General features: G+C 33.5%; 1 protein-coding gene across 7 annotated transcripts in view; it reads left to right on the top strand.

Annotated features, from left to right (window-relative positions):
• GABRA2 (gamma-aminobutyric acid type A receptor subunit alpha2) overlaps positions 1-16348 on the top strand; it is a 151253-nt gene that overhangs the window by 126740 nt on the left and 8165 nt on the right. For 4 of the 7 annotated variants that reach the window (XM_019026034.4, XM_055384184.2, XM_055384185.2 and 1 more), the window contains 2 exons: positions 5924-6126; positions 11683-11862. In XM_019026034.4, the coding sequence (XP_018881579.1) occupies positions 5924-6126; positions 11683-11862 (383 nt within the window). The remainder of the gene's footprint in view (positions 1-5923; positions 6127-11682; positions 11863-16348) is intronic. The other 3 variants (XM_055384189.2, XM_004038632.5, XM_055384190.2) reach the window with 1 other exon arrangement.

Below are 16348 nucleotides of genomic sequence, written 5' to 3'. Positions count from 1 at the left end.
AAATGCTTGGGACAAGAAGTCTTTTGAATATTTTTGGATTTTGGAACGTTTGTAGAATACATACTGGTTCAGCATCCATAATCTGAAAAATCTGAAACAACATCCATAATCTGAAAAATCTGAAATCTACGATGTCATCTTGGCACTTGAAACATTTCAGAGTTTGGAGAATATTAAATCTGAGACTTTTAGCTGAGGGATCGTCATTCTGTTATAAAAACAAAAGTAGGAAGAATAAAAATAGCTAATGATTACATATTCTGTCCATTCATTAGATGACCCACTAAGCTATTAAAACAGAGTCTTCAGTAACCCCTAACTAAAAATAACACAGACTTCATAGAATTAGTTAAGAAAAGCTAATAAACAAACAATAAGTACTTCAACAATAACAACAAACCCCAGAGAATGGTCAGAATCTGATTTCCAGATTTGCCACATTACAGTATTCCTAATGTCCAATTTTCAAAAAAGAATATGAGACATCCAAAATAAAGAGAAACTATAACCCATTTTCAGGAAAAAAAAAATCATTAGAAATTCTACCTGAGGAAGCCCAGACATTTTACTAACCACACAAAGACTTTAACTGTGCTAACTATGATAAAAGAGCTAAAGGAGACCGTGTCGAAAGAACTAAAGGAAAATATAATAATGATGTTTCAAACACTTTACCAACAAAATGATTTAAATTATTTAAAAATTGAAACAATTAGAAATTCTGTAGTTCAAATTATCATAACTGAAATAAAAAATTCACTAGAGGGGCTTACCAGCAGATTCAAACAGTCCAAAAAGAAAAATCAGTTACCTCAATGATAAGCCAATTAAGATTGTTGAATATGAGGAACAGAAAGAAAAAACAATGAGGAAAATTAATCAGTCTATAAGTCCTGTTGTACATCATCAAGCATATCAACACATGAATATACTGTAGTCACAGAACAAGAGTAGAAAGAGAAAGGTGAAAAAAGAATATTTGGACCATGCATGGTGGCTCACACCTGTAATCCCAGCATTTTGGGAGGCTGAGGATGGTGGATCATCTGAGGTCAGGAGTTCAGGACCAGCCTGGATAACATGGTGAAACCCCGTCTCTACTAAAAATAAAAATAAATAAGCTGGACGTGGTGGTGCATGCCTGTAATCCCAACTACTCGGGAGGCTGAGGCAGGAGAATTGCTTGAACCTGGGAGGCGAAGGTTGCAGTAAGCCGAGACCATGTCACTGCCCTCTAGCCTGGGTGACAGACTGAGACTCCATCTCAAAAAAAAAAAAAAAAAAAAAAGGAGAATATTTGAAGACATGGTGGCTAGAACCTTTCAAACTTGATGAAACCCATCTATCAGCACATCCAAGAAGCTCAATGAACTAGAAATAAAGTAAACGCTAAGAAATCACAACTGGATATATCATAATAAAACTGTGGAATGCCAAAAGCCAATAGAGAATCTTGAAACAACCAAATGTTACAAGCAAAGTAACACCTCATATAAAAGGGATCCTCAATATGATTAGCACCTAAAAAATCATCAAAAACCATGGAGACCAGAGGCCATGGGAAGATATTTGAAAAGAAAAATACTCAACCAAGAATTATTTATCAAAACTAAAATAAAATATTAAAAAGTAAATATAAAATTTATTTTATATTTATATTTAAATTTATACATTTATTTTATATTTATTTTAAATATTAAAAATTAAATATAATAATTTGTTTACTATCTTATTAATATAAAATATTGAAATATTAATTTTAAAATATTAAAAATGAATATAACTAGACAGAAGATCAGCAAAATGTAGAAGACTTGAATAGAGAATACGCCAACTAGACCTAACATACTCTGGTCATAAAAAGCAGAATGCACATTTTCTCAACTGGGCATGGAGCATTCTCTAGGAAGATAATGCATTAGGCCATTAAACAAGTCTCAATAAATTCAAAGATTGAACTATTACAAAGTATGTTCTTACACTACAATTGAGTGTGTAATCAATGAGTAGAAATCAATAAAAAAGACAATTTGGAAAATTTGCATATGTAAACATTAAACAAGACATTTCTAAATAACCATGAAATCAAAGAAGAGATCACAAGAGGTTTTAGAAAATAAGATGAATGGAAACAAAAAATAACATATGTTATGGAAAATACAAAAGCTTGTTCTTAAAGAGAAATTTGTATCTCTAACCACTTATGTTAAAAAGAGAAAAAAAATTCTCAAATCAATAACTTAACCATCTTCCTTGAAAAGTAGAATAGCACAAACTAAACCCAAAGCAAGAGGAAGAAAAATAAGTGTTAGAGTAGAGATAAATTGTAGAGAGAACAGAAATAACAAATAGAAAAAATTACCACACAGCCATAAGTTGGTTCTTGAACAGATCAATAACATTGACTTACTTTTAGCCACAATGACCAAGAAAAAAAGAGAAAAAAATCAAATTACTAAAATCAGGAAAGAAGACGGGACATCACTTCTGACCATAGAGAAAAAAATATATATAATATATATACAATATATTATATATATTATATATATTGTGTATACACACACACACACACACACACACACACACAGATACATATATAAAGTGGCAAGGCACGGTGGCTTATGCCTGTAATCACAGCACTTTGGGAGGCTGAGGCAGGTGGATCACTCACTTGAGGCCAGGAGTTTGAGACCAGCCAGGCCAATACGACAAAACCCTGTCTCTACTAAAAATACGAAAACTAGTTGGGCATGGTAGCGTGCTCCTGTAATCCCAGCTACTCAGGGTGCTGAGGCACAAGAATTGTTTGAACCCAGGAGGCGCAGGTTGCAGTGAGCTAAGATCACACTACTGCATTTCAGCCTGGGTGAAATGTCAAGAAAGACTGACTCTCTCAATCTCTCTGTCTCTCTCTCTCTCTCTCTGTCTGTCTCTTTCTCTCTCTCTCTCTCTCTCTCTGTCTCTCTCTCTCTCTCTATATATATATATAAAGTATATACATGTATAAAGTAATTCTGGGAACAATTGTATGCCAAAAATTTAGATGATCTAGATTAACTATAACAATTCCTAGAAACTACTACACATGACCAAAATAGACTCAAGATTCTGAGTAAACCTATAACAAATAAAACTATGAGTTTGGTAAACAAAATCTTCCAATTAAGAAAATATCAAGGTCAAATGGCTTCTCTGGTGAGTTCTACCAAACATACAAAGAATTAACAACAATCTTTCTCAAAATCTTCCAGAAAATAGATGAGAAGGAAACATTTCCTGACTCACTTTATAAGGCCGTATTACCAAGATGCCAATACCAAACTAGAGAAAGAAATCACAATAAAAAACCTACAGATCCGTATTCCTTATAGATATAGATGCAGATGCCCTCAATAAAATACTAGCAAACTAAAATCAGCCACATTTTAAAAGGATTACATAGCATGACAAAGTGGGATTTATCCCAGAAATGCAAGGTTGGGTCAGCATACAAAAATCAAATCACTATAATACAACATATTTATGGAAAGTGAAAAAAAATGCAAACAATCATACCTATAGGTGAAAGATTAAAGTTTCTCCCTAACATCAGAAATAAGACACAGATGTCTGCTCTCACCAATTCTATTCAACGTTATACTATTGGTTCTAGCTAGGGCAATTAGGTAAGAAAAACAAATAAAAATATACGGATTGGAAAGGAAGAAGTAAAACTCTCCCTATTTGCATGATCTTATTTAAAGAAGACCCTTAACGAACCACATCGTAATTGTTACTGCTATTAAACAAATTCAGCAAAGGTGCAGGGTACAAAATCAACGTAGAAAAAATCAGTTGTGTTTTTGTACATAAGCAATGAACAGTCTCAACAGAATGTTAAGAAAACCATTCCATTTACATTAGCATCCAAACAAATACAATATCTATAAATACATTTAACGATGGAGATGAAAGACTTATACACTGAAAACTATAGAATGTTGCTGTATGAAATTAAAGAAGCCCTAAATAAATGGAAATGTTTATTATAGAGAAATAGAGAGAGAGAGAGAGAGAGAGAGAGAGAGATTGATCTAATGGAAATATATCCTGTGTTCAAAGATTGAAAGACTTAGTATCATTAAAATGGCATTACTACCAAATATCATGTGCAGATTCAATGAAATACCTATTAAAATTCCAATTACCTTTTTTGCAGAAATGAACAAAATGACCATAACAAAACCATAACAACATACAGCAATGTAAGGGATCCTGAATAGCCAAAACGATCTCGAAGGAAACTAAGACTGATAAATAAGAATAAGAAGGGACTCAAGCTTCTTGATTTCGAAAGTTAATTTAAAGCTATAGTCATCAAAACAGTGTAAAACTTGACTAAGGATAGATATGTATATCAAGGGTATAAAATTTGGAGTACAGAGATATCCCATATATCTATGGTCAATTGATTCTCAACGAAGTGTCCAAGATAATTTAATGCGGAAACAAAAGTCTTTTTTCACACATGGTGCTGGGACAATGGGCTATCTAGGTGCAAAAGAATGAATGTGAACATCTACCTTACACCACACACAAAAATGAACTCAAAATGGACCGAAGACTCACTGGTAAGATCTAAAACTCTAAAACTGTTAAGAAAAATAGGGCTAATTCTTCATGACCTTGGATTAGACAACAGTTTCTTTGGTATGACACAAATTTGTAATGCCCCATATCTTCCTCAATACCGGGAGAGTATCAATTTTTTAAAGTTTTACTAACATTTTGATGATAATACTGCTTTTAAAAAGCAACTTTTTTTGTATTACCTTTACAGTTGCTGCTGATTTGTTATTTTCATTTCCTATATTGTGTGTATATACACATATATGTACATACATGTATATGTATATGTATATATGTACGTGTGTATTTGTCTTATATTCTATTCTTTTGTATAAAAGTCTCAGAGGAAAGCAACATATCTTTCTTTCTTTCTCTCTCTCTCTCTCCCTCCCTCCCTCCCTCCCTCCCTCCCTCCCTTTCTCTCTCTCTCTCTTTCTTTCTTTCTTTCTTTCTTTCTTTCTTTCTTTCTTTCTTTCTTTCTTTCTTTCTTTCTTTTCTTCCTTTCCTTCTTTCCTTCTCTCTCTCTTTCTTTCTTTCATTCTTTCTTTCAACGGACTTTTGCTCTGTTGCCCAGGCTGGAGTGTAGCATCATGATCTCGGTTCACTGCAACCTCTGCCTCCCGGGTTTAAGCAACTCCCTGCCTCAGCCTCCCAAGTAGATGGGATTACACGCACCTGCCACCATGCTGGGCTAATTTTTGTATTTTTAATAGAGATGCGCTTTCACCATCTTGGCCAGGCTGGTCTTGAACTCCTGACCTTGTGATCCACCCACTTTGGCCTCCGAAAGTGCTGGGATTACAGGCGTGAGCCACCGTGCCCAGCCTCTTGAAGTATGTTTAAATCACGGTTCCTTCATGATTACTTCTGTGTGTTATTGGTCCATTGCTTAACATGATTCAAATAAATGATGAACAAATTAATGTGAGGATTTTATAAGATTTCAAAAATATATATTAATTGGCAATGGGACCATTTAAAGTGCCTGCTTTTCCTTGTAGGTAATTCTACTTCAGTATCCCTAGTCTTTTTAACTTCAATAGTACTTAAGAAGAGGAAAATTGATTTTTATACAGAACAAAAAATGGAAACCGAAAGTATTTTGAGAGTCATTACATCATGAAATATCATAACCATTTAAGATAATTAACTTTACACTTTAATATAAATTCCAGTATTTATTCATTTATTTATTATTATTTAGTGGATAAGAGTAGTAAAAGCTTTGGGGGCTGGAGGGAGAAAGAAAAGCTACTTCCCATGCTGTCCTGCTAGTACCCATTGATGTTTTCGATTCCTATCTTTTCTTTTGCAGGAGTAACAACTGTCCTAACAATGACAACTCTAAGCATCAGTGCTCGGAATTCTCTCCCCAAAGTGGCTTATGCAACTGCCATGGACTGGTTTATTGCTGTTTGTTATGCATTTGTGTTCTCTGCCCTAATTGAATTTGCAACTGTTAATTACTTCACCAAAAGAGGATGGGCTTGGGATGGGAAGAGTGTAGTAAATGACAAGGTAAGTGAGAGCTTCCGTGTTATCATTATTAAGAAAATACCCTAATGAATTCCGCTTGTAACAGATATGTTTCTAAAAACTGACATTAAAGACATCCATATATATATGAATTTGAATCATATCAATTTCTATTAAAGTGTTCTTGCCTGAAATCCTTTAGGAGTGCTTGTAGTACTAATACTTCCATTAAAACCACTCCGTAGCATCTGTTGAGCTGTATATGTCAGGCACTGTGCTAAGTGTTTTACATATGCTCTCTCACATAATCTTTATAGCATCCTTATGACTAGACTGCCTTCTTATTCTCATTTTTACTCATGAAGAATCTGAAGCAGTAAAGTTATTTACTTGCCCAAGCTTACACAACTTGTTAGTAAGTATACTTGAACTCCAATCTACCTGTCTGACTGTTAAGTTCATGGTTTTAACACCACACTGCATTATTATAAAGAGATTAGAAAAAAGAAAATGGGCATTAATTTTACTTATTATAGAATTCCAGGCTCTATCAATGAGTTGAATCCTCTTCACCTGTTCCAGTCTCTGCTGATTGATTGTAAAAGCCCGGATAGCATTTTTTAAAAATCTTTCCCATGTTGTATGGAATAAATATGTCGGTGCTGGAATGCTTAGGAATTTTAAATTGTTCATATGGTCTAAAAGGGAAAAGTTATTTGTTTTTAAGATTAACTTCTTTTGAGATTATTGCTGTCCATATTTAGGTTTCAAGTACTGAATCTAATGGGAGATTTGTGCATTGATATAACAGCTGTTTCCTTTCATACTCTGTAGATTATGTATCTGCCTAAGAGGAGGCTTTGAATGTATCATAATCATCTATATTCTTAATAATGGTAAAAAGTTGTATTCAGAGGATATCTTTAACATTGTATCAACCTAAATGCTTCTTTTATTAAATTTGGATTAACATACTTGCAGATTTGATTTCTTTTTCAGTTATTTGAATATATTTTTTCATTTCTATGACCATGTTACAGTTTAAATATACAAGCAGTAAATGTTATAGTTTAAAAGTCTTGGTCTTTTTCCTTAATTTTGTAAGCCATAGAAATTTTAATAAGACTGATGATTTATTTCATTTTATGAGTTGTGTTTTCCCTACTAACGGAGCCAACAAATAAATATTAAAAGGAATCTGGTCAATTTTGTATGCTTAACTTCTGGGCTGTTTCAGCATTTCCATTACAATTTAATACTGATTTATGTTTTCATTGCCCATATGGTGTACTGCTTTTTCATGGTATCTATGCAATTATTTTTTAAGGTATATTGGTTAAACATGCACCTTTATACTAGTTTTTTGGAGATAAAATATTAGACCTTTGTAAATATGTCACAAAAGATAAACATTTTGTGCCATGAATTCCCATATATAAATTTATTGATATATTATTTTAATATTAGAGAGTGCCAAATTGACATTCTGAAATGATATGCCTTCTCAACTCTTTACTTTGGAAAACAGAAGTACCTCTAAATGTGAAAAACAAATAATTGATAATGCTCTATAAAAGCAATAGCTTACTCCTCATGTATAGTGGATTTAAGTCTATCCGTATGCCAAATTACACATAGCCAGGATAAATCTATGTCAAAATCACTGAGGTTCCAACCTAATTTTCAGGAAAAGAATTAACATTGTTTATGTTATTTTAATTCTTGTGGTTTACTTCAGGAAAACAATATATCAGACATTGCTTGTTCTCATTTCCTTTTCCACAGCTAGACTGTCCAGCACAGTGCCTGGTCCTTAGCAGGCATTTCATAAACATTTATTGTATAAAAGAATGAACGAGTTTGTGATCTTAAATCTGACAATATAATACCAGTGGGAGGACTTCTTTGCCTTCATGGAAAGTTTTGTAAAAAAAAAACTTATAATGAATTTATCAGTGGGTATTCTATCCAATTTCATGATTCAGATGAGTTTTGAGAGATGTTTCATTAACCTATCTTCAGACTAAGAATTAAAATGTCCTTAAAACTAAAAGGATATCCAGAAGAGTGCCCTAAAGTAGCCTATCTGCCTAAAAGATATTTCAGTGTAATATACTTTTATCTTAATATTCCTTAGACTTAATTTTTAAGCAGAAAATTATAATTTTCTTTAAGTATAGAGTTTCTGTCCACAGGCTGTTTTTAGTGTCCTTTCTGACTAACCAGGCTTATGGAAGTCCTTTTGTTTTGACATTAGTAAACATGAGCAAATGCGGTTATCTGTCAATCCAACGAGCAAATGAAAAGTTCTTTGAAAATTCATAAAATACCAATTATCAATTTGCCCCATAAGAATAATGATTCAGCTCCATATTGATATTGTATGTTTTAAGAAAAAGACATATGTCTTTAACCTGTTTACATGCGCACACTCGACATATTACATGTAGAATGTGCACCGTTACTTAAATTTAGTTTTTGCAAATAAATAAATAAACACTCTCAGTTATACTCAAGCTACATTTGAGCCCTATATTAAAAGGCAGAGCTACCTTGCTCTGTGAGCTTGGGCAGGATTTTACACTACTTTTAGCCTCAGTTGTGAAATTAGACAAGAAAATCTTATCATTAGAAAAATACAGTGCTGGATCAGATTATCAAACTCTGAATTGTTATGCCTTTCCTAATACAAAGGTGTCTATTTATGCAACCCCAGGCTCTTATGGAACCCTTTTTCATATCCAGTGTTTTTCCTTTTCTCCTTTTGCTCAATACAAATTCTTTCATCCTAGCTCTTGATTGGATCTCTTTCCTTCTTGCTTTCTCAAACCTGTTCCATTAGTTATTGTTTTCTTATTTTATGTCTTCAAAGCCATCTTACTATTTTCAACTGCCTCCTTTCTTTCAGCTTATGAAGATGCTTAATATGCTTAATTTACCAAGAAGAAAACTTTCTAATCCTATGCCACTTTCTTCCCACATCCTCAGTTTCTCCCCTCTTTTCTGTATTCAAACTTTTTTAAAGCATTGCTTGCAATGTTATCTTATCACTTTCAACTTAATTCTCGACCAACTATAATCTGATTTCCTTTTCATTTACTATCTTGTAGCTGAAGAGCACTAATAACCTCCATACTTTAAGATCTGAAAATAATTTTCCTATTTTTCTCAAGGAATCCCCATTACATTTTTTTACTGTTATGCTCCAGAATCATTCTTCAGGCCCAGCACAGCAACTTTTTCTCTTCTTTTCTTTCTTAAATCAAACTTCAGAGTATCTGCTTTCTTCCCTCACATCCTGGCAGCTGCCACTATTCATTTTCTGTTTTTTGATTCTCTGCCAGAGTTCAGAGTGGACCCAGCTTCCCTGGCATCTGTTCTTGTTTATCCCTAAAGACAGTCAATTCTGCTTTCTTTAATGCTGTTTTTGTTTTGAGTATTCACTGCGTGATTCTCACTTTAAGGGTTTTACTGACAATGCTTGCATGAATATCTGCAACACTAAGCATACTGTCCCCCCATTTGCCATCCTCAGCACAAATATCAATTCCTCAGGAACTTTCTGAGCCCTCCCCTGCCCTTGTAAATGATTAGGCCTCCATTATAAGTGTGTGCAGTACTCTGTTCTTTTGCATTAGAGCCTTTGTCGTAGTTTGTAATCGCATGTTTGTGTCTCAACTCTTTCACTGATCATGACAATGACCATTTTTGTTTAACACATCACTTCTTTCTGGCATTTTGTACAGGTTCTTACATGTATTAGGTGCTCAGTAAATATGGTATGAGTTAAAGAGGTATTACCCAATCAAAATTTAAAACCCATGCCTTCATTTCACTATTCAAGGTCATTATTGATAACTATACACCATACCTTTTAACTTACGAGATAATATATCTAACCTATTCCTGCAATATTTCTACCTGAATATAACATCTCAACCTCAGTCTCAACCTGAATATAACAATATCTGTTTTAGAAAGGATAAAAGAAAATAGATTTTATATCTTTCCACTGCCCATACCTAATTATTCATCACTAATTGATACTTCCATTAATGCCACAACCTAATCTTATAAGCCAACAACTTGGAAGTATTGCTCAACATCTAGTCAGTCATTAAATCTCGTCCATTATTCTCCTTACATATCTTAGACCATATTTTCACCATCTCTCATACTTTTTATAGTTTTTTTTACTCCTTTCTAGTTTTAATCGTGTCTTCTTCTTATCTATCTCTACATTACTGTCAGAGTTATTCTAAATCATAAATCAGATCATTTAACTAACTCTTCAGTTCTTTAATCAATTATTAAAGGCAGTTATTCAAGGAGCTAAGCTAATATGGTCCAAGTATATAGTTTTCTCTTATGTTTGTTTCTATAATGAATAATAGGGAAGATTTTTTATTATGTTTTTGCTTCCATGTGACTGGGAATATTTCTATTTTAGAAATGAGAATTGGTCAATAAAGTTACTTGGTCAGAATCACACATCTAAGAGGTAGTGAATCCAGGATTGAGGATAGATCTAAGTTTCATAATCATATTCTTTCTCTAACCATTACTAGCCACAATCATTTTCCCAAACATCCATGCCTCTTCACAGCTCCATAACATTAGACCTGCTGACCCCTCTTGCAATAATACCTCTTCTTCTGCTGCTAACTGACAAACTCCTATTATTTGTTAAGATCCATCTGATTTTACATAATATGAAAACTTTTCAGATTAATGTGTTTAACTCCTCTCATTCCCCAAATTGTGTTTTGACACCATTTGGTACAAATTATTTTTACAACATCTCATTACATTATAGTTATATTGTAAATAAGTCTGTTTCTTACACAAGTTTACAGGATCTGAGTGGGCAATATTTTCCCTTATTCATCATCGTATCTACTGTTACTTAGCACAGTATTTAGTACATATCTTATTGAGTTGATAAAAAATGTATTTACTTTAATTCCTTGAGATTGCTTTCAATTCTAAATCTGAGTCAGTGAGTCCAAACTGGCTAAGGAATTTATAGAAAACACTAGATAATAATTTACTCAAAATGTAGACGTAGGAACAAAATATGCAAACAGTTATGGAATGTGCTATTGTTTTATGAGTCATTTTATTTAATTCATAGAAAACATCACATTTTCAAGTGTATTTATTTATTTATTTGCATTTATAACATCCTGCCTTGTTCCAAAATATTTCAGGCAGTTCATCAAAGAATGCATGCATTTAAATTATAATTAAATAAAATAGAAATAAAATTAGAAAATCAAGATGAAAGAAAATAGACTCAAATACATTCATCTTTGGGCCAGCACATTAGCTGCAGTCCATAGCAATAGCAGTTAAGCTTCAAATTCTCAGTTTCTTGATGACCAAAGTAACACCTTGGGGGAGGGAAGAGTTATTTTTCTTCAGATATATAAGTTTTCTCAGAGAAAAACTTTTCCTTACACTGAAATTGCCTTTTAAAAAAACAACATATCATGTTTTATTTTTTTTTTAATTAGGGGAAGCTGGGTACTGTAGAAAGTGATGTCAAATTTTTCCCAATAAACGCAATAATGGATTTCATATTGATGTTTCTTGTAGTCCCCTTCAATAAAAGCTGAAGGCATTACATTAACATACAACTCAGTGAAAGCAATTCTTCAAGGAGCTAAGCTAATATGGTCCAAGTATATAGCTTTCTCATGGCCCAGTTTATTCCAAGAAAAGACTTTAGAGTACTTAGAGAAGTGGATGGACTGTTTAACCTTCAAACAATCTTCTGTAAGTATCACTTTTCTCAGTCAGGATGATTAGTAGACAGTTAACAATAGCATTATCTGACCAATGAGCACGTTGTTATTTTACAAGTAATGGGCTTTCTAGTAGCCACAATAACTGTAAAAAGGCAACATGGTATGGTAGAAAAAGCATAGATTTGCACTTTGGAGACCTGATTTTTTTCTCCAAAGCCTATTATATTTAGTGTTTGAATGAGAACCCCATTTCTTTACTGTAAAGAACAGTCCCTAAGATTCTTTCTGACTCCAAACCATGTAATTGTTATTTTCAATCAAATGCCAGGTCACTTTACTCATAGGTGTTTATATGTTAGCTAGAACATCGGCTGAAGTTACTAGCAAATTATTTTCTCTGTCACTCATAGGAAGTCAAGATTGTTTTGACACCATGGTGTAAGACGTTTTAATTTCTGTAATCCGGGTTTTTCCAGACTTGATATTTTAAATATATATCCAAAGACTTCAATAAAGTAATACACTCAAAACATACTTAAGCCTACTAAACGTCATTTTAAAATGGAAAATCAATTTGGGTGGGTTATATTTATTTTTCATTCCACTTCATTGACAACTGAACATTCAACAAACTGTGTAACAGCATAGTTTACTCTACCCCCACCCAGATAATATATAAAAAATATATTTTATTTTGTTTATAAATCAAATCTTCACCTTCTGATATGGGTCTAAATCACAAGTAAAACAGCTTCCACAAGCTTTGATTTTTTTAAATTTAGCCTCTTTAATTATTTCCCAGTCTTACACATCTGTAGATGGTGAAATTGAAGACATTCAGGAGACTTACATAATAGAATTGTAGAATAAGCTATTGAATTCTGTATCAATTGATCTGATAAAGTATTTATTATAGTCTATATAACATATTATCTTAAGTTATACTTTATATGTTATATATACATTTTTATCATAGTAAGCGTTTTAGTTACATGCCACTCATTTATCATTCAGCAAACGTTTCTGAGCCTGCTCTGAGCCAGGAACTATGCTAGGAACTCTGCAATACACAGTCTGTGCCTTCAAGGAGCTTACAATGAAGTGAAAGGAAAACAAAAGTGAAAAAGATACATACATGTTTCATTATAGAGGCAAGTTCCAGGGTCCTGCAGAAAAGCATGAAATGGCAACTAAGTACAGGCAGTAGAAAGTGTTGTCTCGGTCCATGTGACTCAGAGCTGAATCAGTGTTTGCCTGGTTATGGTAAGGAGGTAACCAGGGGACAATGTGGAGTTAATTATCAGGTCTGACTGAATTGTGTTGCCAGTCACAGATTAGGGGGTACAAGTGAGTGTACAGATTTCGGCAGGAAGTGAGAGTGGATGGAAGCTGAGTGCACTTCTGGACATTTTTTTTGCTTTAATTACCTGTGGGACGTGTAGGTAGAGAAGTCTAGTGAAATTTAGTGGTTAAGAATTCCGGAGAGATATTTTATCAGTCATTCACGCCTAGCTTTCAAAAGCCATGAGAATTACTTACAATTAATAGAAAATAGTGTCAGTTTGCCTGCATGATCCCCAGTCTCCTTCCCACTGATCCCATTCTCAACTTATAACATTACCTTTTTTTAAAATCGGCTTCTGGAACACAGTGTATATTTTTGGCTATACCTGGCCTTATTCTCAAAAATGATATGAAGTGGCCTATCTAGGTGCCTTAAAGTCGAAATACAGCATGAGATGAGGCAATAGGAAATTAGGCAGTCAGAACTATCCGAACTTTTCTAGTTCTCAAAAGAAACAAAAATTGTATAGGAACGTGAGCATTAAAAAATTCATTTATGGAAATGAGTACTTGTTTTTAATCATTAACACAAAAGGTTTCACTGGACTATTTTTCTTCAGGTTCTGAGTGTAAGCTAAAAGTTACATTAAATAAAGTAAAATCAGTCATGTGGCCCAAGGATTCAGCCTGCTGATGGTGTGGCTTGATCCAAAGCCTGCATGATATTCGAAGAGGTCTCTATAGTATGATTTCTCCCAACACAGTTATTTTTAATAGCAATAAATAGTGAATAGGGCCATGTAATACCTCCTGGATATCATTTAGCTAGGGTATGGATATTCTTTGGGACTATCACTATCAAATCTGTGTCTTATAAAGAATATTAATAATATATATTATGTAGACTTAACCTATAGACTCTGCTTTAGAAGATCTTAGAATTGTAAGTCAGCTATGAATTCAACAGTATTTTTCTCTCCATAAACATGGTTTTAATTTTAAACAAAGAGAAACAGTCTGCTTTACTATAGATTTGCAGTTATTACTTTTAAATGGACTGAGGGGAGTTATTTTCCCCTTTAAAATAAGACTTTGTAAAATTCTGAGCCAGAAAAGCTTTGCTGTGCTGAGGCTAGGAATTGAGAAGACGCAGCACCATAGGATTGCCCTGCCCTTCATTCAGTGAATCGGTAGGAAATTACAGGTGCCAGCAACTGGGTTCTTAACTAAAAATGGTACTTTTAGCTGTTGTACTTTGCTTACTTGTTCCTGAAAATGGTAGTTTCCAAGTTACAAGAGAGCACTTTGAAGCCAAAACCATTACCTTTTTAAGTTCTGAGCCCTACTCTGAAGTTTTTGCTGATTCAGAGAGTGAAGCCATACTTTAAACAATGAAGAAAATAAGGTGAATTTTGTTATTTATAGCTGTCAATAAAAATTGCAAACATAACTTGGAACGAGTTTTAACACTGCTTATTAAAGAGTCCACAGTGTTAGCATAAAACAAAAAGTGCCAACATACAAATATGCAGGGTTGATACTTGGCTGGTATGTGCTGCTGCTTGTATTTTACAGCCAACGTCAGTTCTGATTGGTCAGAGTATCTGTTCAGATTGGTTAGTCCCTCTGCTCTAGAGTTTTTCAGAGACTTTGTACCTGTATTTCCTGAGCATATATGTGCAACTGAAGGGTATTCAAGTGAGGGGCAAGAAAATATTGGTTAAAATTAGTATAGGGTTTCTAGCTGGAGACTCCTGTTGCAAAAAAAGATATTTACATTTTATGTTTCTTTGTCTACATGCCTAAATCCTACACCTTAGTTCCTCATCCAACATAAATGTCCTACTTCCATCAAACTTTCCTTGAGTTCTTCAACAAAATATTTGTCTTCTTCTACCTAACACGTAACAAATTATATTGCCTTTACATCTTGTACACCAGTAATCACTGTCTGGCTTGTAATAGTTATGATTTGCACTCCACTAGGAGAATATATGTTTCTCAATGTGGTTAGAATAATATATTCATCCATTTGTTTATTACAACAGTTTGATATACCTTTAGTATCATTATCTTCCTTTTGTCAAGTTACAAGCTGAAGAAAAACATTAAGGAAATTTCTCAAGGCCCAGATTCTTTATATGTGCAATCTGATATCATTTTAAATGATGTTTCAATTTGGCTCAAATAATAATATAAACACTATATGTTATATACATTATAAGTTGAAAAGCCCTTTTTGAAGATTGACCTAGAGATATAAACCTCAACAAGAATATTTTAGGAGAAAGCATACTCCATGTCTCAAACAGCTTCCTCAGACCGAAAATCATATGGCATGGTGTTTAAAAGCAGAGGTTTAGAAGTCGGATACATCTAAGTTTGAGTGCTTTTTCAGCCATTTAATAGGCACAGACCTGGTCAAGTCACAAAAGTTTTTTAGCCTTCATTTTTGAACTTATATCATGGGGTTAATAAGGGAACTTCCTATCCCGTAGTGAGGTTTGTCAGAGATGTCACCTTGGCTAACAATCAACCTGACACATTCTAGTGCTCAAAAAGTGTTCGCTATAATTTCCTTATCAGTTTTTCACTTGGACATTATCCTCTATTTGTAACATGGGAACTATATGCATCATTACTGAAGAAGAGATGTTTTGTAGCTTTTACAAAGTTACAAATGGTGATGTCTCATCCTTCCTTCTTTCATAATTAAGCCAGATCTGGAATAATGTCAGCAGGGGAAAAAGGAGAGGAAGAAACTCAGGCCAGTGAAAGATGGGTAATCCATGACTGTTTTTAGAATCTCCTGGGCTTTCAGAGCTCCTTTTTAAACTTATTTGAACACATTGAGAGCTCTTAATTAAAATAACTAAGAGTCAAAATATGATTGTAGACCAATTTGTCCTCTATATCTGTTGCTTTACACCCTGCTCACTATTTTGGATAATTCACTGCTGTCTCAATTTACTTTGTATTCAAGTAACCAAAAATATGTTTATCTTAGTAAAGAAACAGATAAGTACTATTTATATTTTCATTTTATTAAATGAATTATATATTATTTCACTGATGTATTATGTGGCTAACTTGTGGAAGGCTTCATGCTAAGTGCTAAGATTACAAAGGTGAACAAGACAGAAGCAGCACCAGCCTTCATTGAATGAGAAACCAAGATGTCAGTCGAATAATCACATGACGAAGAAATAACACATTTTGAAAAATGTCAT

This window comes from Gorilla gorilla, chromosome 3, assembly GCF_029281585.2.
Source record: "Gorilla gorilla gorilla isolate KB3781 chromosome 3, NHGRI_mGorGor1-v2.1_pri, whole genome shotgun sequence".
Taxonomy (NCBI): domain Eukaryota; kingdom Metazoa; phylum Chordata; class Mammalia; order Primates; family Hominidae; genus Gorilla; species Gorilla gorilla.
Note: the sequence above shows the minus strand (reverse complement) of the source record. Positions and strands in the feature narration are given on the sequence as shown.